General features: G+C 37.1%; 1 protein-coding gene across 1 annotated transcript in view; it reads left to right on the top strand.

Annotated features, from left to right (window-relative positions):
* Nucleotides 1-25,473, top strand: part of ABCB5 (ATP binding cassette subfamily B member 5) — a gene marked incomplete at both ends in the record, with an annotated part of 120,129 nt that overhangs the window by 62,211 nt on the left and 32,445 nt on the right. The window contains 5 exons of the mRNA XM_080701175.1: nt 5,931-6,074; nt 7,214-7,318; nt 7,445-7,522; nt 12,351-12,434; nt 24,976-25,179. Of these exons, the coding sequence (XP_080557301.1) occupies nt 5,931-6,074; nt 7,214-7,318; nt 7,445-7,522; nt 12,351-12,434; nt 24,976-25,179 (615 nt within the window). The remainder of the gene's footprint in view (nt 1-5,930; nt 6,075-7,213; nt 7,319-7,444; nt 7,523-12,350; nt 12,435-24,975; nt 25,180-25,473) is intronic.

Here is a 25,473-nt window from a genome sequence, read left to right as displayed (position 1 = left end):
GAGAAGCAACCAATAGAAATAGAAACAAAAATCACAGCCGGGCATGGTGGTACACCACGCTGTAATCCCAGCACTTGGGAGGCTAAGACAGGAGGATGGCACAGGTTCGAAGCCAGCCTCAGCTACGTAGTAAGACTCTCAGCAATTAGTGAGACCTTGTTTCCAAATAAAGTATAAAATAGGTCTGGGAATGTAGTCCAGAAGTAGAAAGCCTCTGGGTTCCATCCACAGTACCACACACACACACACACACACACACACACACACACAGAAACAGAAATAATATAATTTATAGAATCAGTAAAGACATTCATTACATTCATTTAGGAGTTATTATAAACACGTTTCACTTGTCCATATTTCCCTAAAGGAGAAAGAGTTCCAAAATACATTTGAAGAATTCTTGTTAAAAAATAACTTCAGCCGGGCATGGTGGTGCACACTCGTAATCCCAGCATTCGGGAGGCTGAGACAGGAGGATCCGGCTCGCGGACAGCTTCAGCTACTTAGTGGACCCTCCGCAATTTAGTGAGACCCTGTTCAAAATAAAGAATAAAAAATAGGGCAGGGTGTAGCTCGGAGGTCAAATGCCTCTGGGTTACACACACACACACACACACAAAAAAAAAAAATTTTTTTCAAAATTTGATTAAAACCTTTGGACTAACTGAGCAAGTTGAGTGAATACACAAATTACCAATATTGAAAATGAAAGAGGCAAGCCAGAGATGTAGCTCAGTGACAGAGCTTTGCCTCACAGATACATGTCCCTGAGTCTAGCCCAGTACCACCAAAGAGAAGGAGGAGGAGGAGGAGGAGGAGGAGGAGGAGGAGGAGGAGGAGGAGGAGGAGGAATGGTGACAACATCACTGTAGATTCTACATATATTAAAAAGAAACACAAAATGATCTCCAAAATACTCATGCAAACAAATCCTGCAACTCAGATAAAATGGGCAAATTCCTTGAAGGACACAAAATAAAGCCCACTCAAGAATAAATTGGTGACTTGAATAATTTTATATGTATTAAACCAAAATTGAATTTGTAGTTAAAACTTTGTCCCTTAGGAAAACTTCAGGCCAGGTAGCTTTAGTAGTAAATTCTACCAAACAGAAAATCAAAGAGGAAGTCTTCATTCCATGAGACTAATATTACTTTTTTTTTTTTTTTTTTTGGTGGTACTGGGGGTGGAACCTAGAGGCTTTCTACCTCCAGGCTATACTCCCAGACCTTTTTTATATTTTATTTGGAAACAGGGTCTCACTAAGTTGCTGGAAGCCTCACTGAGTAGCTGAGTCTGGCTTCGAACCTGTGAGATCCTCCTGTCTCAGCCTCCCAAGCGCGGGGATTACAAGCGTGCACCACCATGCCCGGCTAAGACTAATATTACTTTGTTATTAAAATTAGACAAGTTAGGCCGGGCGTGGTGGTGCACGCTTGTAATCCCCGCACTTGGGAGGCGGAGACTGGAGGATCACGTAGGTTCGAAGCCAGCCTCACTGGCTTAAGAGACCCTGTTTCCAAATTTTAAAAAATATAAAATAGGTCTGGGAATGTAGGCCGGAGGTAGAAGGGCTTCCAGGAACCCCAGTACCACACACACACAAAAAAAAATTAGACAAGTTATTCTGGCGTGGTGGTGCATGTCTGTAATCCTAGTACTTGAGGTTTGAGGCCAGCCTTAGCAACCTAGCAAGATCCTCAAATATTAAGCAAGATCTGTCTTAAGATAGAAGATAAAAATGGGTGTGTATCTCAGATGTAGAATGAACCCCCAAGTTCAATCCCCAGTATCATAAAACAAAACAAAACAAAAATAGACAATTTATAAGAATATTAAGTTATAGATATATCCCTCATGAACATAGATGGGAGAGTTTGTAACAAAATGTAATAAGTCAAATTCAACAATGTATTAAAAGGAATACTATGCCAGTTGTGATGGCACATGCTTGTAATCCCAGTACTTGGGAGGCCAAGACAGGAGGATCACAGGTTCAAAGCCAGCCTTGGCAACTTAGCAAGGCCCTCTACAACTTAGTGAGACCCTGTTTCCAAGTAAGAAATAAAATTGGGTTGGGGGTGTACTTTGGATGCAGAATTATTCTGAGTTTCATCCCCAGTACCAAAATAAATAAATAAATAAAAATACTAAATCATCACCAAATGGGATCTTTATAAGTGGTACAAGGCTTAACCTCCAAAAATCAATACAATTCCCTTATTATAAAAACTAAAAATGAAAAAATATTTCAATATATACAGAAGGGCCACTTGGTAAATTGCATGAGCCATTCCTGATAGCTCTCAGCAAATAAGAAATTAAGAAGAAATTTTCTCAATCTGATAGAGGGTAACTACAGAAAACATATAGTTAACATCATCCTAAAGTGGTTAAAAATAAAGAATAAAGAAAAGATGAATAAAGAAAAGATGTACAGTGTCACCACTTCTTTGCAACATTGCACTGGAAGTTCTAGCTTATACAATAAGATAAGAAAAAAATGGAATCCAGATAACAGATAGCATGATTGTCTATGCAAACAACCCTATGGAATTCACTCACATACACACATGTAGTAAAATTCATAATTGAATTTGGCTAGTTTGTAGAATATGCAATCAAAATACTAGAATCAACCCTTATTTATAAATTTTAAATGGAAAAATTTTCTCAACAAACAAGGAGAAAAATGAATTGTGGTATATCTAAATAAGGAAATACTAGTCAGCAATAAAAAGGAATGAAATACTAACTCATGTAAGAGCGTGGATATCTCAAAATAATTATGTTGATCAAAAGAAGCTAGAAGAGTTATATATGTGTGATTCCATTTATATATACTTCTAGAAAATACAAACTAATCTAAAGTGAGAGAAAGCATATCAATAGTTGCAGGGGAGGAAGGGTAGTGTGCTAGCAACTGAGAGATATAGCACAAAAGGATTACAAGAATCAGGAGAAAATTTCCAGGTGTAATGATTATACTCATTATCATGATTATGAAGATGGTTTCAGGAGTCTATAGCTATGTCCAAACCTACCAAATGATACAATTTATGTGTGTGAGTTTGTGGTGTGAAGACTCTAGCTCTAAATTACCCCAGGTCAAATTCTGAATTCTTAAGGAGACTTTTTTTTTAGCTTCATAAAATTACTTCATAACTCTTTAGATAATGCCTATTTCATATGTTGTTTTGACAGTACTAGAGACTGACCATTGAACTATAAGCCCCCATCTCTTTTTTATTTTTATTCTGAAACAGGGTCTACTCTTTGTGTGATACTGGAGATCAAACTCAGGGCCTAGTACATGCTAAGCAAGCACTCAACCACTGAGCTATATCCCCAGCTGGACAGGGTCTCCTAAATTGTTCAGACTGGTCTTAAGCCTTCCAGTTTACTGGGATTATAGGTTTTGCCATCAAGCTGGGATCTATAAGATTACTTAAAACATGCTATTGCCTCTAATATATATAGATAGCACAGCATCTTTCATGATCTTATAAAAAGTTTTCATTCTGTTTTTGTCATATTTATCCTTTTCTATCTTGATAACACCACTTAAGTGATATCCATTTTTTTTAAGATTTAAAGAAGTTTATTAGAAAGATAGAAATACAGAAAATAGAAATACAGCCCCATGCCAAAATGGCATGAGGGGATGACTCGAAATGAATACACCCGATATCCATTTTTTAACCTGTGATTGTTCATTATCTCAGAGGTAAAAGGACATCTTCTATTGATGATCTTTGTAATGCAGACTCTCCCGTAGAAGCAAGGTAGCCCTTCTGTAATTTTTGATTCTATAATTTACTGGTATTATGTCCTGGGACAAGCTAAACCTTAGTTTCTTCACAAAATACAGTAATGTTGTAAAGCGTTCAACTCTATGTTCAGTACTTGACAAAAAAGTTGGAGTGCAACTTTCTAAATTTCCACACATTCTTTTGAACAGTGACTTAACTGAAAAGTGAAACCTTTTAATATACTGATATCAAAACACTTCAGAAGGAAAGATTTTAAATCAGAAAGATTAAGCAATCGCTTCACCATTCTTTTTTTTTTGTTTTTTTGTTTTTTTTTTGGTGGTGGTGGTGGTGGTACTGGGGTTCCTGGAAACCCTTCTACCTCCGGGCTACACTTCCAGACACCTATTTTTTATATTTTTATTTGGAAACAGGGTTTCTTAAGCCAGAGCGGCTGGCTTCGAACCTGCTTGATCTTCCTGTGTCCGCCTCCCAAGCGCAGGGATTACAAGCGTGCGCCACCACGCCCAGCAGCTTCACCATTCTGAAAACAGATTTTAAAGGCTTTAGAATTCTATTGTTCAAACAATAGAATTTTCAGTATAGTTTGCAGAATAAAACTAAAGCAAGAATTATAAACTACCTTATGGTCTTTCCTGAGGGATTCTCTGATGATTAGATTCATAAATATCATTCCTTCATGAGTGAATGCTCTAAGTAAGTTTCAACTTATAAAATACAAAATAGTTCGCTTCCTACTTTCTTGCTGGAAATCATGACTCATCAAAAAGCTGCTCACAAGATTTTTGTTGTTGTTGTTCTGAAATCAGTCCACTACACATCCTAAACAGTGGCAAGGAGAGATCATATTATTTAGCCTCTGACAACTGTGACTACTAACTCCCTGCTCATATCCCAGGAAGGGCTGGAAAATACCAGAATATTACCTGAATGGTACCTTCTGTGCAATAACCCAGGATTTGGTGTGATAGAATCCTTCCTCCGTAATAGCATCAGCAACAGCAATGTCTGCTAACATTTCATGAGTGTTTATCTTTTATAAATACTGAGTTAACAAGTGATAGCATCTCGTTTGGAAAGAAAGGAAAATACAAATTTGGCAAGTTTAAGTAATACACTTAGATATCACAGCATTCTGTTTCCAAACAGGAAGCCCAAACATGACTTTAACTGAAATACTAAAAAAAAAGAGAAAATGCTTTTGTAAATAAGGAAACAGAGCCAGACATGGTTGCACAGCCTGTAACTTGGGAGGCAAGAGGAATGCAGGTTTGAGATCAGCCTCATCAATTTAGTGAGACTCAGAAACCTACCAAGACCCTATTCCAAACCAAAACATAATCTGGGTGTGGTGGTGAACGCTTGTAATCCCAGCAGTTGGGAGGTGGAGACTGGAGGATAGCAGTTCGTGGACAGCCTCAGCTACTTAGCAAGGCCCTTCTCAACTCAGTGAGACCCTGTTTCAAAAACAAAAAGGCTAAAAAAAAAATAGGGCTGGGGTGTAGCTCGTAGGTACAATGTCCCTTGGTTCCATCTCTGGTACCGCAATAAATAAATAAATTAATTAATTAATTTAATTAATTAAATAAAAATGGGCTGAGGGTGTGGATCAGAGGTAGAACACCCCTGGAATCACCCCCCAATACCAATAATAATAATAATAATAATAATAATAATAATAATAATAATAATAAACTGAAAGACTTTCAATCTTTAACTATTAACTAGCATAACTATCTTCTGCACTTTTTCTGCTTAATTCTTGCCTTGATTTTGTCCTATCCTAGAGTATAATACTGAATCGAGTTTAACAAGAATAAAGAAAGAAGGCCAGTTATATTTTCTGATTTGCAGCTATCACATGTGATCTAATTTGTATTTTCTTAGCTATAGCTACTGAGTGAAATACCTAAAAGTGATACTGCACAAATAGTCACTTTGGGTTCTTATTGTTTTATGTTTTATCATATTGTCTTATATTTTGTGATCATCATTAGTAATACAGGCAGTGAAATTTTTCTAAGAAAAGTGCAACTTCTACCCTGCTATTTTATTTTCTATGTTACATGACAGTTCTGTTGGAAATTGACTAATTTCTAGAGATTCCATTATGCTCTCAAAATGAGTTTTTTAACCAAGGTATTTTATTTATAGAAAAGTCTTCCTGAAGTTTCTCTGTTAAAAATTTTTAAGTTAAACAAGTCTGAATGGCCTTTTGTGATTCTGGGGACACTGGCTTCTGTTCTAAATGGTACCGTTCATCCAATATTTTCCATCATTTTTGCAAAAATCATAACCGTAAGTAAAATTTGTTTGCTAATATTTTTAGCAATCTAAATAAAGTACAGTCTGGAAGAAGAAACTTGTACAGTGATCAGCAAGGGGGAAACTAGGCTTCTCAATGGATCAGCCATAGACTGGGGTCCACAGCAGGGAGGTGAGCTCATGTCCTGCTGTGAGGTGTTTGGCTGGGCTCATTGATTGGGCGGTCAGTATCCTCATTGATTGGGCGGTCAGTAGAGAAATCCTTGTTGATTGGGCGGTCAGTAAAGAAATCGCTTTGTTTCCTAATTTTAACCACAGTGTTGAAACCGTGCCGTAAAGCACTAAAGCAGTAAAACAGACAAATATGATGTTCTCTTTTCAACTACTCAAAATAACGGTAATTTTTATTACTAGCCAGTTTAGAAAGAAGAAATAGAGAGTTTAGGATTGTGACAAAAACTCAAAAGAGTTATTTGGTTCAAGGATTTTTACTAGATCCATTTTAAGTCTTTATTGCCCCTACATTTTGCTAATTTATATGCCAATATCTGCATAATAATTTTTTTCACGGTACTGGGGATGGAACCCGGGGACATTCTACCTCTGAGTGACACCCTCAGCCCTATTTTTTATTCTTTATTTTGAAATTGGGTCTCACTGAGTTGCAAAGGGCATCACTAAGTAGCTGAGGCTGGCTGCGAACCACAGTCCTCCTGTCTCAGCCTCCCGAATGCTGGGATTACAAGGGTGTGCCACCATACCCAGCTCATAATTGATAATTTTAGGAAAAATTTCCAGAGGCATGTATAAAGGTCACTCATTGCGGGTACTTTTTAAATAGAAAAATATTAAGAAACCTGAGTTATTAAAAGTTATTAGAAATAATTCAAATATGATTTGATCGAAAATATACTGTGGTAATAAATGCAGATAGAAGACTTTTGGCTGATGTTATATTTCCATAACAAATGTGAAAAATCTTAAAAATATTTTACCACATACGTAAAATATAGAAAATAAAATAATGGTGCCGTTTTCCCCCCGGAAATATGTAGTCTTTTGCTAATGTAATTTATTTAGAAAATTCTGGTACATTTAGACACTTTAGGGTTTTCATTTGTTTCTTTTTATATTTACTCCAAGCCCCTGATAAGAAATCTATTCCCTTTCAGATGTTTGAAGATAAAAATAAAGCCACATTAAAGCATGATGCAGAAATGTACTCCATGATATTTGTTATTTTGGGCATTATTTGCTTTGTCAGTTATTTTATGCAGGTAAACTTTTAACAACCCTGGATTATTTTTAATGTCATCCTTCTGAATTGAAATTATAACAGCTAAAAGTTAAAAACAAACAGAAAAAGAATTGAAAATGAATATAGTTTTTTTATTGTTTTTCAGGGATTGTTTTATGGCACCGCAGGGGAAATTTTAACCTTGAGGTTGAGACACTTGGCTTTCAAAACCATGTTATATCAGGTCAGTTTGTTTAGCTGCATTTTTCCTTATTTTATTTAAAATTTGTTTTAAAAATCCAGTCTTTAGTTCTTTTTCTCACAATTTCTTGATGCAGTCTTTCTTTCGGATCCTTTGAAAAGCATGCTTTCTTTGTCCTGAGCAACAAAAAAATCTAGTATCAGAATTCTCAATTTTTCTAATAAAAGCAGGTTCAAAACTGGACATAGAGGTGTGCACCTGTATCCCAGTACTTGGGAGTCTGAGACAGGAGAACTGCAGGTTTGAAGACAGCCTCAGCAAGTTAGCAAGAACTTGTTCCATAATAAAAAAAATAGGGATGTACCTACAAAATAGAATGCCCAGCATTCTATTCCCAGAATTAAAAAAAAAAAAAAATTAAGCTAGGCATGGTGGCGTATGCTTGTACTCCCAGCGCTTGGGAGGCTGAGACAGGAGGATTGCACAGGTTGGAAGCCAGCCTCGGCTACTTAGTGATGCTCTCAGCAACTTAGTGAGACCCTGATTCCAAAAGCATAAAAATAAAAAATAAATAAAAATTTAAAAATCCGGTCCAAAATTGTGATGTTGAGAACTAAAACTTACATTCAACTTAACAAATATCTCTTAATGCATGATAGAGTGCTCCAGGATCAGAATGGAAAATCAAATTAATACTGAAAAGAAGCCGATTATGGTGGCACACTCCTGAAATCCCAGTACTTGGGAGGCTGAGACAGGAGGACCGAAGGTTCTCGGCCAGCCTGGACTACTTAGTGAGGCCCTCTGATCTCCAGTACCGCAAATAAATAAATAAATAAATAATCCAAAAAGAAGAGGGAAGACCTATGATACTTTAGGAACTCATTTGGCAAGAAAGGTTTGATCGTTTCTCCATTTCGCATCCTGGAGCCGGCTTTGGTTTTTCACTCCAAGCTTCCCAAAGCAGACACCTGCCCGGCCTCAGATAGCATCAGTCTATCTGGCAGGTCGACCTGCTTCACATGGCTGATCAATCGCACCTGTGAAATAACTAAAATTAGGTGGATCAAGTCGTAACCTCCCAAAGGGCGTCTTGGCGGCAAAGGGCAGGAATGTCTCAGATGGCACCTCGGAAATCCTTTGAGGGGGCAGAGGAGTGTTGGGTTCCCCTAAGAGCCAGTAATCATCTGGAGCCCTTTGCCTAGCCCTCTGTCACCAAAGCTCAGGAGCGGGAGTAAATAGCTTGCTGCCATCGTAATTTCTTTTCAAAAATAAAGCTACCGTCACTCCAGCTGAGCCGTCAAAATCAGTGCTCACCTCTTGTGGGGGCAGGATTCTGAGGGCCGCCAGGTAACAAAGAACTAGTCTTTGTGCTCCTAGAGAAGTGTGGCAGGCGGTGGTCACGCTGGAGCAAGCCGGAGCTTTTCTGGGCCACGCAGAGCCCTGAAGCAGGCGGTGCCTGCTGGCAGAAAGGTCCTGCCTCTGATTTGGGTCCTGTTTTTGAAGACACTCCTTAATCTAGAAAAATAAAAATCTACTTGAGGGATCATAAATCCACTTCCTGCCTACGGGTATCTCTCATGATAAATTTCTACTTTTTATATTTAACATCTTATGCCCTTATCTTTTATGAAGTAAGGTGAGACTGTAATCAATTAAGATTATATTTCATACTTGTTGAGTATTTTATTGCTTTGGTTTGTCTTCATAAATCTGTGTTTAGCCCTGCTCAAGGATATTTCGTTTATATTTGTAGGATGGGGGTGAACTGGGAATTGAATTCAAAGACACCTCCAAGTTATATCCTCAGCCCTTTTTACTTTTTATTATGAAACAGTGTCTCACCATGTTGCTAAAGGTCTCACAAATTGCTGAGGCTGGACTAAAACCTGTAATCCTCCTGTCTCAGCCTCCAAAGTATTGGAATTACAGGCATGTGCCACCACTTCCAAGTCTACAGGAATTTTTTTTTAATGTTTCCTGAATGTCTGGATATTTTTATGAAGAAAAATATAAATGCTAATATTTTCTAAGGATTACTTTGAACTTCTTTCTGTTCACCGAATGCTATGTGGAAGAATCTCAGGGTCATGAACCAGTTTAACCAGTGCAACTGTTAATCTAATATTTTGCAGTTAATATGGGACATTAATCCTTTGTCTAGCATTAGCCATGGGAAAACCAACACAGCGGCATTCTGGGATAAAATAGACTCTACCCATAAAAACGTTCTAATCTATAAGTTATAAGCCCCATCCTTAAAAAAAAAAATACAAAGACATGCACAGAACCCTATGCTATTTAACAGATGTTACTAAATTCCCCCTAAATTCAACTCATTCCCTCTCAATATATTGTTTGTTTGTCATCATGATCCTTCAGCATTCTTTTTGCTTCTTAATTTGCTTTGTTAGTTGGAGGAAAAGAAGAATGTGCACAGTTAGCCTTTTCTGTGTAAGTACCTTCACAGTTTTGCTTTGTCCACAGGAAGAGAAGCTTCTGTAGAGCAGCTTGACCTAACTTTCATTACCTGGTTTCTGTCCTGAGATAAGGCTTTGTGAGGCTTAGAAAGCGTGCTGAGGCCTGCAGTGCTTTTTATAACCCTTATGAAACCTCATTTGAGGTAGAGGTATTTGGAGAAGCGGGTGTGGCCTTTTCATAAGCATAAAATCTAATTTTATAAGTGATTACTTAAGATCCTTCCATTTGAAAAGAATATTCTAATTGTTGCTGCCTTCCACGGTTATAAATAATTTATTGTTCATTGTGTTTCAAAGCTAAGTTTATATTTCTCAATAAAGTCCTATGAAGCTGTCAGTTTTGAACAGTTAAGAAGTTTATTTTTGCCCATGCCCCTCTATACTCAATGGGCCAGGGCTGTGGGGGTCTTTAAATCATCAGATGGTAGCATTGACAGGGTCCTCGAAAAGGAGTCTCAGAAACGACTTAAGCTGTTTTCTAAAGGAGATTGGTAACAAGAAGCGAAGCAAGAGGCACCAGTCCTCAGCATGATGCTTTGCTGAGATGGGAGGCAGAACAAGATGGTTCCTAACACTCTGCCTCTGGGTGCTGAGGTTCAAATCCCGGCTGCGGCACTGCCAGGTGCGCAACCTTGGGCAAGTCGCCTCATCTCTCACACCTGAGTGTTCTTTTATAAAATGTGGGTAATCATAGTGCCAATCTCATAGGGTTGTTGTGAGGACTGAGTGAAAAAAAGCATGCCCACTTCTTCTTGTAAAGTGGAATTTTTTTATTTTTAGAAAAATTATTGGCAGGGGGAAAATGGATCGATCAGTTTCAAAAAGCCCGAAAGTCTTCCTTATAATTATTTTATCATCTGGAAGAGGGAAGGCAAGCTACTTTTACTCAACACCAGCTAAGTTCCAGAAACTCTAATAAATGTTTTGACACATGCTGTCCATACTGAAAAATAATCCCTAGTGCGCTCAGTTGCTGACTGGTTGAAAAGCCATTGTGGGCATCTTGCTGTGTGACCTTAGGAGAGCTAACACTGGTCACATATGTAGCCTATGCTGTGTGTGTGTTGACAAGTTACTATACAGCCAGAAATGTAATGATCAATGTTAAATTTGTTTCCTATGCCTTTATATTGTCTCTCAAACTTCTATGTACATTTCATGTCATATTGAAATTTAGCAACAATCAGAATATATATAGTACCTCCAAATTTGGGAGAGGGGTCTATACAATACCAAGAAGGTAATGACTTCCTATTTAAGTACTATAACAGTACTGTAGATATTGTTGCCGCTGTGTTTTGGGCTCTTGGCTGGGGCCACTGTGCAGGGCGGATTGTGATCTCTGCAGGGTTCTCCTTGGACATCGAGGACCCTAAATTCACTGGGACACCTTCCTTCCCAAAGCAGTGGCTCAGAGTGTGGGCTGTTGTGCTGGGATTGTGCTCCCCGACCCCACCCCTGGCTCCTGCCATATTCCTCCAGAGAAGTTTTCTTCTAACAAGTTATCTTCTAACACAGCTTCATAATTGATACACAGCCCATAAGTGATACACAGCCAATAACCTGTTGTGTTATTATTTTCTTAATTGATAGCAGAAGCCAACAGCTTTGTTTTGTTTTGCTCTATACTCATGAAAAACAAACTGTTAATTCAGAGACAGTCTCCATCTCCACGTGGTTTTAATCCATAAGAGATAGCAGAGGATTGAGTAAGGAGGAGAAGTCATTTAGTAGCTACAGAAAGAAATCAGAATTCCTCAGGTTGAGAAGTGCTAAGAAGTATTGTCTCTATTAGCTATTGAAAGTGAAATGGTTTCTTAATCATGCTTTTATTGCTTTCATTTGGGGCCTGTCATTAGCTCTGCATCTTCTTGGCTGCAGGAAGCCTTTTGCTTCTTTAACACCTCACAATGCCTAGCGCTTGTGAGATCTAAGGGGTAATAACAAGTGTCAGGGAAAATCTCACCCACGTGAATCCTCAACAGAAGGAAATGGACTTTTTATCATCAATCAGTTTAGGTAGAAAGGTAAAGATTTGAAAATATTTCTAAGTCATGTTGTACATTTTTTCCTAGTTAAATAGAGCCTGCCCTCCACAAAGACCATGAGGAGTAAAATTACAAATGATTTGGTGGTTCCAAATCACCATTTCTAACACTGGTTATCATATAATATTGTAACACGGTAATAAATCTAAGCTCTTAGGCTTAAGTTTCATACAAATCTTTATGAAATCAGAAGCAAAAGTTTGTTGGTTCATAATATTTACAATAATTAATTACTAGCAAGCGAGAAGGCAAATAAATAAATGCTTCTAAGGTACTATAGCAAAATCACGAGTCAGAGAAAAATGTTCTTCATAAACGCATGTCAATTCCCTTTTTTTCTAGGATATTGCCTGGTTCGATGATAAAGAAAATAGCACAGGAGCCTTGACGACAACATTAGCCATAGATATAGCACAGATTCAAGGGGTATGTATATTGTTCTTATTTTTAAATGGTGTGTGTATGTGCTGTGAGCATGTGCATGTGCACACCTATGTGTGTGCCCATATGGGAGCTGTGCAGAGCTCAGTAAGACAATAAAAGGTAACAAACTGAGAGGAAATACACCCACCTCGGAAATTTTAACAAAAGAAAAAAAGTTTAGTTTTCCCTTACTCCAGAAAATGAGATCTTATTTAAAGCAATGTGTAGCAATTTGGACTCATGTGTGCCTCTGGAAGTGAATCTGTCTTACAGATCAAGATGAGAAGATGCAGGTACTCATGACCAGTCACAACATGTGAGCAAAATGTTTATGGATCATAGTTGAGATCAGTGACACAGCAGCAAAATATACGTAAAGCCATGCTCACAGCACATGGGGAGCAGAAGAGTGTGCAAGAGATAAAGACTAATGTATTTTTAATAAGGTTGACCTTTTTATAACAAGTGGGTTCTAACTCTGAGTAAAGGAGTACAAAACAAGATCCCTTGCTTTCAATCTAAGTGAGGTAAAGCTTGCAATCTATTTGATATAGTAAGAACACTAGCGGGGTAATGGGCTTTCCATATTCTTTATCATGCATGCATCTCTGAATGACAAAAAAAATGTTCTAAGTATTGTATTTAGACATACAGAAATGTGCTAGACGTGGTGGCACATGCTTGTAATCCCAGTGTTTGGGAGGCTGAAACAGGAGGATCACAGGTTCAAAGCCAGCCTGGGCAACATAGTGACACTCTTAGAAACCTAATGAGACCATAACTTAGAGGTAGAATGCCTCTAGGTTCAATTCCCATTACCAAAATAAATAAATGCATACATACATACTGAAATGTCAATTACAACATTATTACTAGAGCAACAATTTGTCAACTAAAATAATTCATCAGAATTATATTTATTGGAAATTATTTCCACAGGATATGGCAACTATTATAAGTTTTGTAAGATCTCTTTTATCCAATATATATCACCAAGAACTGACTTGTGTTATTAGAAAATAGGATAAATTGAGCCAGACATGATAGTACACTCCTGTAATCCCTGTACTTGGAAGGCTGAGAAAGGAGGATCACAGGTTCAGACCAGCCTCAGCAACATAGCAAGACCCTGTTTCAAAAAAAAAAAGTTAAAAGGTTGGGGGTGTAGCACAGAGGTGGAACACCCCAGGGGTTCAATCTTTTATACCACAAAAACAAAAAGACAAAGTAGAACAATTGGTTACAACTATAAATGTTCATGCGTACCCATTTTGGTTGAGAAAACTAATTTTAGGATGGAAAAATAGATCAAGAAGAAAAGAGGCATCTTTATCTTCCTGGGATTATTTTTGTTAATCTTGAAATTTTAAAGGCAAGGCTCCGGAACTTCTTTTCTGTTTTTTGGTTTTTGTTCTGTTGTTATCTGTGGTACTGGGGAATGGAAAAATATACCCAGGGACGTTCTACCACCGAGCTCCACCTCCAGAACTTTTTATTTATTTTTTTTCGAGGGTCTGGGGATGGAACTCAGGAGCATTTGACCTCCGAGCTGCTCCCCCTGCCCTATTTTTTATTCTTTACTTTGAAACCGGGTCTCACTAAGTTGCAGAGGGCCTCACTAAGTAGCTGAGGCTGTCCTTGAACTGCAGTCCTCCGGTCTCAGCCACCCGAATGCTGGGATTACAAGCGTGTGCCACCACGCCCGGCTTTTATTTTTTATTTTGAAACAGGGTTTTGCTAAGTCCTGCTACATTTCTGAGGCTATCCTCAAACCTGCCGTTCTCCTGTCTCAGCCTCCTACGTGCTAGGATTACAGGCATGCACTCCTATGCCTGGCTAAGGCTCTAGAATTTCATTTGACAGTATTTAAATTTTAAAAGAGGGTTGGGGGGCTCAATTTTACCTGCATAAATAAAAAAAAAAGTTGGTGAGTAAATTTTTTCTAAATAGTCAAATAATGAGCACAGCATTCATCTCCACAACACAACTGAATTCTCTGGATGGCAACTTCTACATCTAGAATCCTAGGGCTCACAACTCTAGACAGAAATATCCATCCTCATAATTCCACTCAAATCCCCATTCCACAGTCTGCCAATGTTTTTTCGTTACTACCTATATTTCAAATATTTTAAGATAAGCCAAACTTGAGAAAGAGAGAGAGGGAGGGAATGGGGTGGGAATTTGGTAAGGGCTAATTGGGTATTGTACATGTATGTCTCCACCATCTTGTATTCCATTAAGATGAATGACCACAATGCACCAATAAAAATTTTTTAAAAAATTAAAAAGATATTTTAAGAACCTTTCTACTGAAATAGGCATTCTTACCAGCAGCTATAGTTTATTCATGAAACATTTCTTTTAGCAAGTATTCGCGTTAACCGAAAGACCATTTTAAGACTAAAAGGCCACCATTATCATCTTTACCCTCAGTAGTTGTTTCTAATATAAAATGTTTTCTCTAATTGAGAAATGTTAATGAAAATATTGCTGTCCCTGATTCTTTACAAGCATCTATCACCATTTTTTTTTATGGTACTGGGGATTGAACCTCCAAGCTATACACCCAGCCCCCCTTTTTTAAAATTCTTTTTATTTTGAAACAGGGTCTCACTAAGTTGCAAATGGTCTGAGTAGCTGAGGCTGGCCTCAGACCATGATCCTCCTGTCTCAGCCTCCCAAGTCCTGGCATTACAAGTCTGCACCACCACGCCCGGCTATCACCATTTGATCACTTGAAACTTCCCTTGCTGCAGTTAAACGCTGGTCTCATAACAGCTTCTGGCCAGTTTTATTGAATATACAAATGGTTGGAATCCTGACAGAAGGTTTGGAACTTGTTGAATTTTAAAATAAAATGACTGAAGACGTTTTTCTAAGAATGAGATACAGCTGCCAACATGGAATTCACAGGATCCTTTACCTTGATGTATAAGGGTGAATTCACATTCAACTTAATATGCATTCTTTTTCGCAAACAAAGGAGCATTTGCCAATCTTACCTGTTTACCACTTTCTCACAAAGATGGTGTAGACTATAAACAAGTTAGGAACTAATTTGGGGGTCACACTTCCTATCATAGAACAACTTAAGTAAATCTTACTCTACTTCGATTTCTCTATCATAATTTCAGTAACATTGTGTGTGTGTGTGTGTGTGACTGAGGATTGAACCCCAGAAGGGCTTTTTACCTCCAAGCTACACCCTCAGCCTGATTACATATATATATATATATATATATATATATATATATAGAGAGAGAGAGAGAGAGAGAGAGAGAGAGAGAGAGAGTGAGAGTGGGGGGGGGTACTGGGGGTGGAACCCAGAGGCTTTCTACCTCCGGGTTATATTCCCAGCCTATTTTATATTTTGTTTGGAAACAGGGTCTCACTAAGTTGCTGAGAGCCTCACTAAGTAGCTGAGGCTGGCTTCGAACCTGTGCGATCCTCCTGTCTCAGCCTACCAAGCGCGGGGATTACAAGCGTGCGCCACCACGCCGGTTTATTTTTATATTTGGAAACAGGGCCTCACTAAGTTGCTGATAGTTTCACAAGTTGCTGAGGCTGGCCATGAACCTGTGATCCTCCTGTCTCAGCCTCCCAAATACAAGGATTACAAGAGTGTGCAAAATGTCCCACTTACATTTTATTTTATCAAGTGTATTAGGATGAATATTCATAAAATATTTACTTACTATTAATATATTTTACTCTGAGACTTTCAACTGCTGACCAAAATGATATGCCTTGACAATTTTTAGAAGCTCCTGATACTTTGAGTCATGATAAAAAGATGTTTATAAAATAGTCATAAAACAACATATTTACTAGAATAACTGAATGAATATAATCAACTGTTGTAGCCTAAGGTGGTGGCTCATTGCCAGTAGATCTGTCAACACACTATTTTCTATGTAATATATACCTTTAATAAAGGTACAAAACAATTTTAGATTTGTTTGGAGACTAGATTCCACAAACTTATGAGGTATTATTATTTCTGGATATTTCAGTAATCCTCTCATCAACTAAGTCTTACTTCATTTTTGTCCACAAAAATTTATGTTATTGACACCTCCACGTATACTTTATGAACATCTGACAGACCCAATGCTAGTGCCAAGAATTCTTCTCATCAAAGCTATAATTATGTTGCCCCAAGAAATCATAAAAAAATTATTTCATTTATTAATTCCAAGAGCCAATGAGCTGATTAGTTACAACTAGAATATTATTCCCTTGACAATGGTGCACTCATTGTTTGATTGTACTTTTTGACATGGAAAATGTATATGAGAGCTTGACATTACTTTTAATTCAAACAATGTTAGTAGTCATTGAAATGACTTTACCACAATATAAAGTTGGCATATAATTACTATTTTTCCTTGCAGCTTAAGGTTGACTTAATTAAGAAATATTAGTATGTGGCCAAGTATAGTGGTACATGCCTGTAATCCCAGTACTTGAGAAGCTGAAGACAGGAGGAGCAAGGTCTGAAGCCAACCTCTGCAATATAGTGAAGCTCTCGGTAACTTAGCAAGACCTTGTTTCCAAATAAAAATTAAATAGTGCTGTGGGTGTAGCCTGAAGGCAGAATACTCCTGGGTTCCATTCTCAGCATCACACAAAAAAAGCTATGTCTACAGCAAAAGCTAATATCCAAAGCCGTGCTAAATGAATGATAAATTTGGTTATTTTTCACAAAATACATGCTGACTAATAATAACAACGAATAACTATAAGCTTTAAATACCTTATATTTTTACAAGCTTTTCTGAATTTGTCCCATTGATTCTTTTTTCTGCTCACAAATATTTTCACCACTATTACATGTAATACATCTTAGCAGATTCCACTTCAGTTTGTACTTAGTTTTCTATGAAGTTCTTTGAAACTATTCATATCTGTACTTGTTCCACAGCATCTATTCACAGTATCTAACTTTTTAGTCACTTCAAACTCCAAAAACTGGCTCCTCATAAAGCCAACAACCGAGCACAAGTATCAATATATGTCAACCCAGCATGAGCCAAGAAAGCCACTCAAAATAATCTTTTTTTTTTTTTTTTTTTTTTTTTTTTTTGGTGGTACTGGGGGTGGAACCCAGAGGCTTTCTACCTCCGGGCTACACTCCCAGACCCATTTTATATTTTATTTGGAAACAGAGTCTCACCAAGTTGCTGAGAGCCTCACTAAGTAGCTGAGGCTGGTTTCGAACCTGTGTGATCCTCCTGTCTCAGCCTCCCAAGAGCAGAGATTAGAAGCGTGCACCACCATGCCCGGCTAAATAATCTTATTTTGTAGCTGACTATTGATGTTGTTCTCAGTGTCTTCAACTCTGAGCAACTGATCTCACAAAAGGCTAATATTCTTATATAAGTTATGCAGTCTGAGCACACTTCTTCTACTGTCACGAACAGAATTTAATGAGATTTAATTAATTTAATGAAAATAATGAATTTAATTTAATGATATTTAATGAACTCATTATTCAAAAATGATGTTTTTGCTTGGCTGATAAATGAATCCCTCAGAGAAGTCACTTTGGATTCAGCTTCATTTTTGTGTTTCAAACTTAGGAAGAAATTATGTCAAAATATTTCATTTTGCCAAGTTTTTTTTGAATGTTGCTTTAATATGAACTGGGAATATTATAAGTGTTCAACCTGGGAAAGCGAAACCATTTTGCATTTTTAAGCATGGTATGATGGCATATAAAACAAAAGGCTAGTCATCTAATTAAAACACAAAATAATTCACAGTGCATTGTGCCTTAAAAGAATGACATTGTAAGTCCACTTTCCTCTCCCTTTCTTACTTTGGGATGATGGCCATTCAATGGTAACCTTAAAAACTAGGAAAGAATACGACAGTACAGCAATCCAAGTGTTACTTAATACTGTCAAATTATAACCACGTCACTGAGTGTTGTAGCCTGTTGAGCGGTGATTCAAAGTGAAGAGAGAGGCACATAGGGTTTCTCTAACGACTATTCACTTCTGTCACGATCCCTCAGACGGTCACAGACAATAAGAAAACATATCCTGACTACGTTCCAGTGAAACTGTTTTTTGACATAGGAATGTGAATTGCACAGAATTTGTACGAAGCAAATATTCTCTCATTTTTTAATTATTTAAAATATAAAAGCCATTTTTACCTATTGTTATGTAAAAATAGGTAGAGTCAGATTTGGCCTACAGTCCATAGTTCTTTGACCTGTACAATAAAGAAATCTACAAAATACTTCAAATAGCATTTTATAAAATAAATTTAAATAAATGATGCCATTATATATTTGTTTTATTTATGTCTTTGTATTTGGAATGTGGTTGTTACAGGCAGCATAGAGATATCTTTTAACTTAGATATTCAGACCACTTTTATTTTCTTGCTTATCAATATTAGGCTTATATTTCTCATTTTTCCATTTTCTACTTTTCTGCTTCCTTTAGATTAATATTTTTACTATTCCATTTTATCTCTCTTTTGGGGGTGTGATAGTGTTGCTATAACTCTTTGTTTTATTATTTTAATGATTGCTTTAAGGTTTATAATATACATCTTTCATGTATCACAGTATATCTTCAAGTGACATGTCAAATCAATTTATAATGTAAGAAAATTATACCAGATGTGGTATCACAAACCTGTAATCTCAGCTATTCTAGAGGCTAAGGCAGGAGGATTCCAAGTTTGAGGACAACAGAGGTAACTTAGCAAGCTCCTGTCTCAAAATAAAATAAAGATTGGAGGTGTATCTCTGTGGTAGAGCACTTACCTATCATGTGTGAAGCCCTGGGTTCAATCCCCAATATTGCAACAGGAAGGAAGGAAGGAAGGAAGGAAGAAAGGAAGGAAGGAAGGAAGGAAGGAAGGAAGGAAGGAAGGAAAGAAGGAAGGCAGTCTTTACTGTATCTCCATTTCCTTCTCAATTTTTGTTATTGTTGTCATATAATTTTTATCTTTATATATAATAAACTCAATGCTACATTATGATTAATTTTTTGGTTTGTTTTTGGTACTGGGGATTGAACCCAGGGACATTATTTTTCTAAACTATGCCCTCATCCCTATTTTAATTTTTTGTTTTGAAACAGGGTCTTACTAAGTTGCTTAGGCTGACCTCGAACCTGCATTCCTCCTATTCTAGCCTCCCAAGTACTGATTGCAGGTGTGTACCACCACACCCAGCTATGATTAGTTATATTTAGCAACTGTCTCCTAAAAAACTTCAAATAGTAAACATTTTTGGGTTCTTAGTTCCAAGTTCTAGATTCATATTTCCATTTAGATTATTTTTCTTCTGCTTCCACGTTTTCTCTTACGTTTCTTATAGTGCAGGTCTGATGGCAATTAATTATTAATTATTCTGAACCTTACATTCCTGAAAAGTCTTTATTTTAACTTTATTTTTTAAGTATATTTCCACTGATTTTAGAATTTGAAGTTGACAAACAAGTCTTTTTTTCAGTAGATTAAAGATGATGTTCTAGATTCTTCTTCACTGTATTTTTTTTCAGTGAACCATCATTTATATCTTTTTTCTGCTTCATACAATTTTTTCCCCCCTTTGGCTTCCTCGAAGATTTTTGTCACTGACTTTGAAATACGGATGCACTTTCGCATAGTTCCCAGCTCTTTGTGTGTGAGGTTCACTGCTTATCTTGGATTCATGAGCTTACCATTTTCAGACTAAACACTAGTTACTAATTCTTAATACCTTTTTCTGTCACCCTAATCTATCTCCTCTCTTCAGGGACTCCAACTAAACATATATTGGGCTTCCTGAAGTTGTACCACAGCTCACCAATGCTTTGCCAACTTTTATACACATTTATTTTTTAAAGGATTCTTAAACTATTTTTAATAGTTTCTGTTGCTATGCCTTCAGAACCAATAATCATTTCTTTTTCAGTACCTAATCTATTATTTATCCTCTTGTGTATTTTCCAACTCAGACATTATATTTTTCATAATATAGAATTATAGATCTATAATTTTTGAGATGAGTTCTTAATATCTTCTATATTTGACTGAATATATAAGGATTGATAATTTTTAAATGTACAGGTAAAATTATACATACTTATGGTATATAAATAATGTTTTAGTAAATGTATACATTGTAGAGTAGATAAAAATATGTGCATTACCTCATATACATATTTCAGTGGTAAGAACACTTAAAATCTACTCTCAGCAATTTTCAAATACATAGTATATTTTTTATTTTATCTATTTATTTATTTATTGGTACTGGAGAGTTAATTCAGAGACATTCTACTCTGAGCTATATCCCCCAGCCCTATTTTATTTTTATTTGGAAACAGGTCTTGCTAGGTTGATGAGAATCTCACATGCTGAGACTGTACTCAAACCTGCGTTCTATCTGTCTCAGCCTCTCAAGTACCAGGATTACAGGTGTGTGCCACCACGACCAGCCATAGTATATTTTTATTAAGTATAGTCACCATGATGTATAGCTCTCTTGAACCTACTCCTCCTCTCTAACTGAAATTTTGTGTCCTTTGACCAGCATCCCCTCTATCTTCTCAGCCCCTAGCCTCTGGTATCCACCATTTTACTGTCTGTTTCTATGAGTTTGAGCTTGAGCTTTTTAGGTCTTATTATAAATGGAATGATGTGCTATTTCTAACATTTTGCTAGTTTTGGGTTGGCTTCAATAATTGATTAACTTTTATCATTATTATAAATTCTTTTTTTTTTTTTTTTTTTTTTTTTTTGGTGGTACTGGGGGTGGAACCCAGAGGCTTTCTACCTCCGGGCTGTACTCCCAGATTTATTTTATACTTTATTTGGAAACAGGGCCTTGCTAAGTTGCTGAGAGCCTCACTAAGTAGCTGAGGCTGGCTTCAAACCTGCGTGATCCTCCTGTCTCAGCCTCCAAAGCGCTAGGATTACAAGCATGTGCCACCATGTCTGGCTCTATAAGTTCTATTTTGGTATTCTTTAGCATACCTAACAATTTTTTACTGGATGCCACACATTGTGAATTCAACATTTATAGGTGTGTGTGTGTGTGTGTGTGTGTGTGTGTGTATTGTACAAGGGGTTGAACCTAGAATCCTTCTACCTCCAAGCTCTATATACCCATCCCTTTTTAATTTTTATTTTGAAACAGGGCCTTACTGAGCTAGTGAGGATCTCGCTAATTTGCTGAGGTTGACCTTGAAACTGCAATCCTCCTATATCAACCTCCCAAGTATTGGGATTACAGGTGTTCACCATCATGCCTGGCTTGGTGCTGGATATTTTTATATTTCCATATATGTTGAACTTTTTTTGTGTGTGTAGTATGGGGTGTAGAACCCAGGGGCTTTTCTACCTCCGGGCTATACTCCCAGACTTATTTTATACTTTATTTGGAAACAGGGTCTCACTAAGTTGCTGACAGCCTCACTCAGTAGCTGAGGCTGGCTTCGGACCTGTGCGATCCTCCTGTCTCAGCCTCCTAAGCGCGGGGATTACAAGCGTGCGCCACCAGGCCTGGCTATATGTTGAGTTTTGTTCTGATGTGCTTAAATGCTACCTGGGAACAGTTTGCTCCATTTGGACTCCATTTTACAATCTACTAGGCAGAGCTGGTGCCTACTACCAAGGCAAAACATTCTGCACTCTACCCAAAGCCCTGTAAACGCAAGGTTTTCCAATCTGGCTGGTGTGGCTTGAACTGTTCCTGCACTTTCAATGCACGCCCTGCTTAGCTGAGTACTAGAGGAAGATCCTCTGCAGCCGACCTGGTTACTCTTTCTGTGTAGCTCTCTTCTCTCTGGAAATCCATAAACTCTCTCTGTCTTGGGTTCCTCAGACGCCTAACTGTGTCTAGCGAGCTCAGGGGGCCAGTTGGGAACTGCTTCGGCTCACCCTCCCCAAACGGAAACTCTCTCAAGGGAGTCAGCTGGGGCAGTCATAGGGCTCAACTCAGTTGTTCACTATCTCTGCCCTTGGCTGCCGAGGTCCAGGTCCAGTGTCTTGAAAACCACTGGTTTGTGTATTTTGTCTCTGTCTGATTCACACGGGGGATAAATCTCTGTTACTCCTTCTTGGCCAAACGAGAAAACCAGAAATGCTACCACAGAGAATTTTGTTTCTACAATTAAATACTATTTCCTTCCTTCCTTTTTTTTTTTTTTTTTTTTTTTTTTTTTTGTAGTGCTTAGAATTAAACCCAGGGGCATTCTACCTCCAAGCTACACTCCCAGCCCGATTTTTTGTTCTTTATTTTGAAACGGTCTCACTAAATTGCAGAGGGCCTCACTAAGTAGCTGAGGCTGTCGGCGTCAGCCTCCCAAGTACTAGGATTACACCCGGCTTCCTTCCATTTTCTCATGATAGCCATTCCTCTATACGTACTCTAATTTTCTTCTCAAAGTAGTATTCTCCAACTAATTTTTGATAGTTAAGTGAAAATTTTTATAATCTCTTAAAGAAGTAATGTGACAATAACTATTAAGAATGTAAAAGTAGAGCCCAGCATGGTGGCGCACCCTTGTAATCCCAGCATGCAGGAGGCAGAACAGGAGGATCACAGTTCGCAGACAGCCTTAGTTACTTAGTGAAACCCTCCGCAATTTAGTGAGAACCTCATTCAAAAATAAAGAATAAAAAATAGGGCAGGGGTTGTAGTGCGGAGGCCAAATGCCCCTGAGTTCCATCCCCAGATCCGCAAAAAAATAAAAATAAGTAAATAAAAAGGCTGGGTGTGGTGGCGCACTGTAATTACAGCATTCCGGAGGCTGAGACAATTGGATCTCGGTTAGCGGACAGCCTGAGCTACTTAGTGAGGCTCTTTGCAACTCAGTGAGACCCTGTTTCAAAATAAAGAATAAAATATAGGGCTGAGGGTGTAGCTCCGAGGTAGAATGCCCCTGGGTTCCACCCCCACTACCACAAAAAATAAAAATAAATTATAAAAAGACTAAAAAATAGGGCTGAGGGTACAGCTTGGAGGTACAATGCCCCTGGGTTTCATCCCCATTACCACACACAAAAAAAATTTTAAGTATATTTCATTTAACATATAATTATATTTAGCATTAGGGAATAAAAGATGAATATGAAGATTTTGTGCAAAGATTTCCATTACAGCTCTGTGTTAATAATAAAAAATTGATACAGTGCTTGCCTAGCATGCATGAGAAGTTGGGCTCAATCCTCAGCACTGAAAAAAAAATGAAAACAATTCAAATGTTTGTTGCAGAATATTGAATAATCCAAAGAAAGCTTGCCGTGTGGTACAAAGGGATAAAAGTAGAATACAAAATTGCATGTACACAATAATCCTAAACTGATTTACTTATGTCTAGAAGAATGTAAATTTTACTATTATCTAAACTTTTTTCAATAATCATGGTTTCATGAGCAGAACAAAACATATATTTTAAGATGTAGTTGATTATCACTATATTTCTAGATAAATAAATAGGAGGTCCTCATTTTTCTATCCTGTAACTAAACTTAACATTTGTATCCCTGCATGATTATAATGTCCTCAGCAATGGAAAGCATATAAGAAGTGAATGTACCCCCAAAATCTTATTTTTATAGATTCTATAAAGCAAAAGTTATTAAAATAGAAAATAGCAATTTACCTTAAGATATTATTAAAGGTAGATTATATTCAACTTTAGTAAATATAAAAGCTATAATATAGCATTTCTCTTTTTTTCTCCATGAAATAGAATATGCAAAATGTTCAGAATAATTTATATACATTATTCAAATTGCTTTTTCAAAGCACTTAAAATTTAAGTACATGTCTGTTATATGTGTTTTAAAACTGGTACTTTTATGTAAATTATTATGTAAATATTTATCATTTATTAAAATATTTATTTTCCCATAAAGTTTCCAATTAATGTGACCCCAACTTTATAAATAATAAACCATAAAAAAAACTTAAAGATTGACTCCTTTTTGTTAATTTTAGTTTTTTTATTTTTTTAACAGTAACAATGATTCTGCTACTGTTATATATCCTGTTGATAAATTGCTTTATCTTCAAGAATTTATTATAAGTTAGGAATAAAGAGGTGGTGTGTATGTGTGTGTGTGCACTGTAGATATCAGTTAGAGGAAAAAAGAAATCCTTTACGTTTAACTTTGAATGCACTTAACTTGACTGTAAAATTCTGCAGAACAATCAAAAGGGAGATCTCAGAGCAACATTAAAGTTTCCTGGTAAGCAGGTCATAAGTAATTTCAGATAATGCTAATCTTTCTCAGCCATACTTTTGTTTCACCAAATTAAAGGCCAGATCATGTGAACATCTCACTATTGGATATGAGGCAGTAGAGAGACATGATTCTTTAGTTAACGGTGTTTTTAAAACTATGTGTTTTATTTAATCCCTAAGTATAAATTCAAAGTATCTAAGTATAAGCATCCTGCCCCCCGAAAAAAATTGACAATTAACAATTGTTCATTAAAAATTAACAATTTTGCAAGAAATTGTTAACAGATATCTTGTAAATTTAAAATTAACTGACTTTTCCCAAAACATATGTCTCACAGGCAACAAGTTCAAGGGTTGGTGTCTTAACACAAAACGCGACTAACATGGGACTGTCCATCATCATTTCCCTCACCTATGGATGGGAGATGACACTCCTCATTGTGAGCATCGCCCCAGTACTTGCTCTGACAGGAATGATCGAAACTGCAGCAGTGACTGGATTTGCCAACAAGGATAGGCAAGAACTTAAGCGTGCTGGAAAGGTAAAATGAAAGATTTTATTTCTACCATAGCATTTTTTAGAAAATGATCAGAGCGCCCATCTTTAAGATACATTCGCTCCATCTTTTAGGAATATGTAAAGTAATATACATGCACACATTCACACACACACACACACACACACACACACACACACACACACATACCAGTATGAGGTAGGGCTTAGATATGTATAGCAATAAGGCCTCTGGTTTAGAGCAAAGGCTCTGACATCAAATAAGGTGAGTTGGACTCTACATTCTAAGCCGGGCATGGTGGTCCACACCTATAACCTC

The sequence above is a fragment of the Muscardinus avellanarius genome (genome assembly GCF_963383645.1).
Source record: "Muscardinus avellanarius genome assembly, chromosome: 9".
Lineage (NCBI taxonomy): Eukaryota > Metazoa > Chordata > Mammalia > Rodentia > Gliridae > Muscardinus > Muscardinus avellanarius.
The sequence above is the reverse complement of the archived record's forward strand: the minus strand, read 5'-3'. Positions and strand labels throughout refer to the sequence as shown.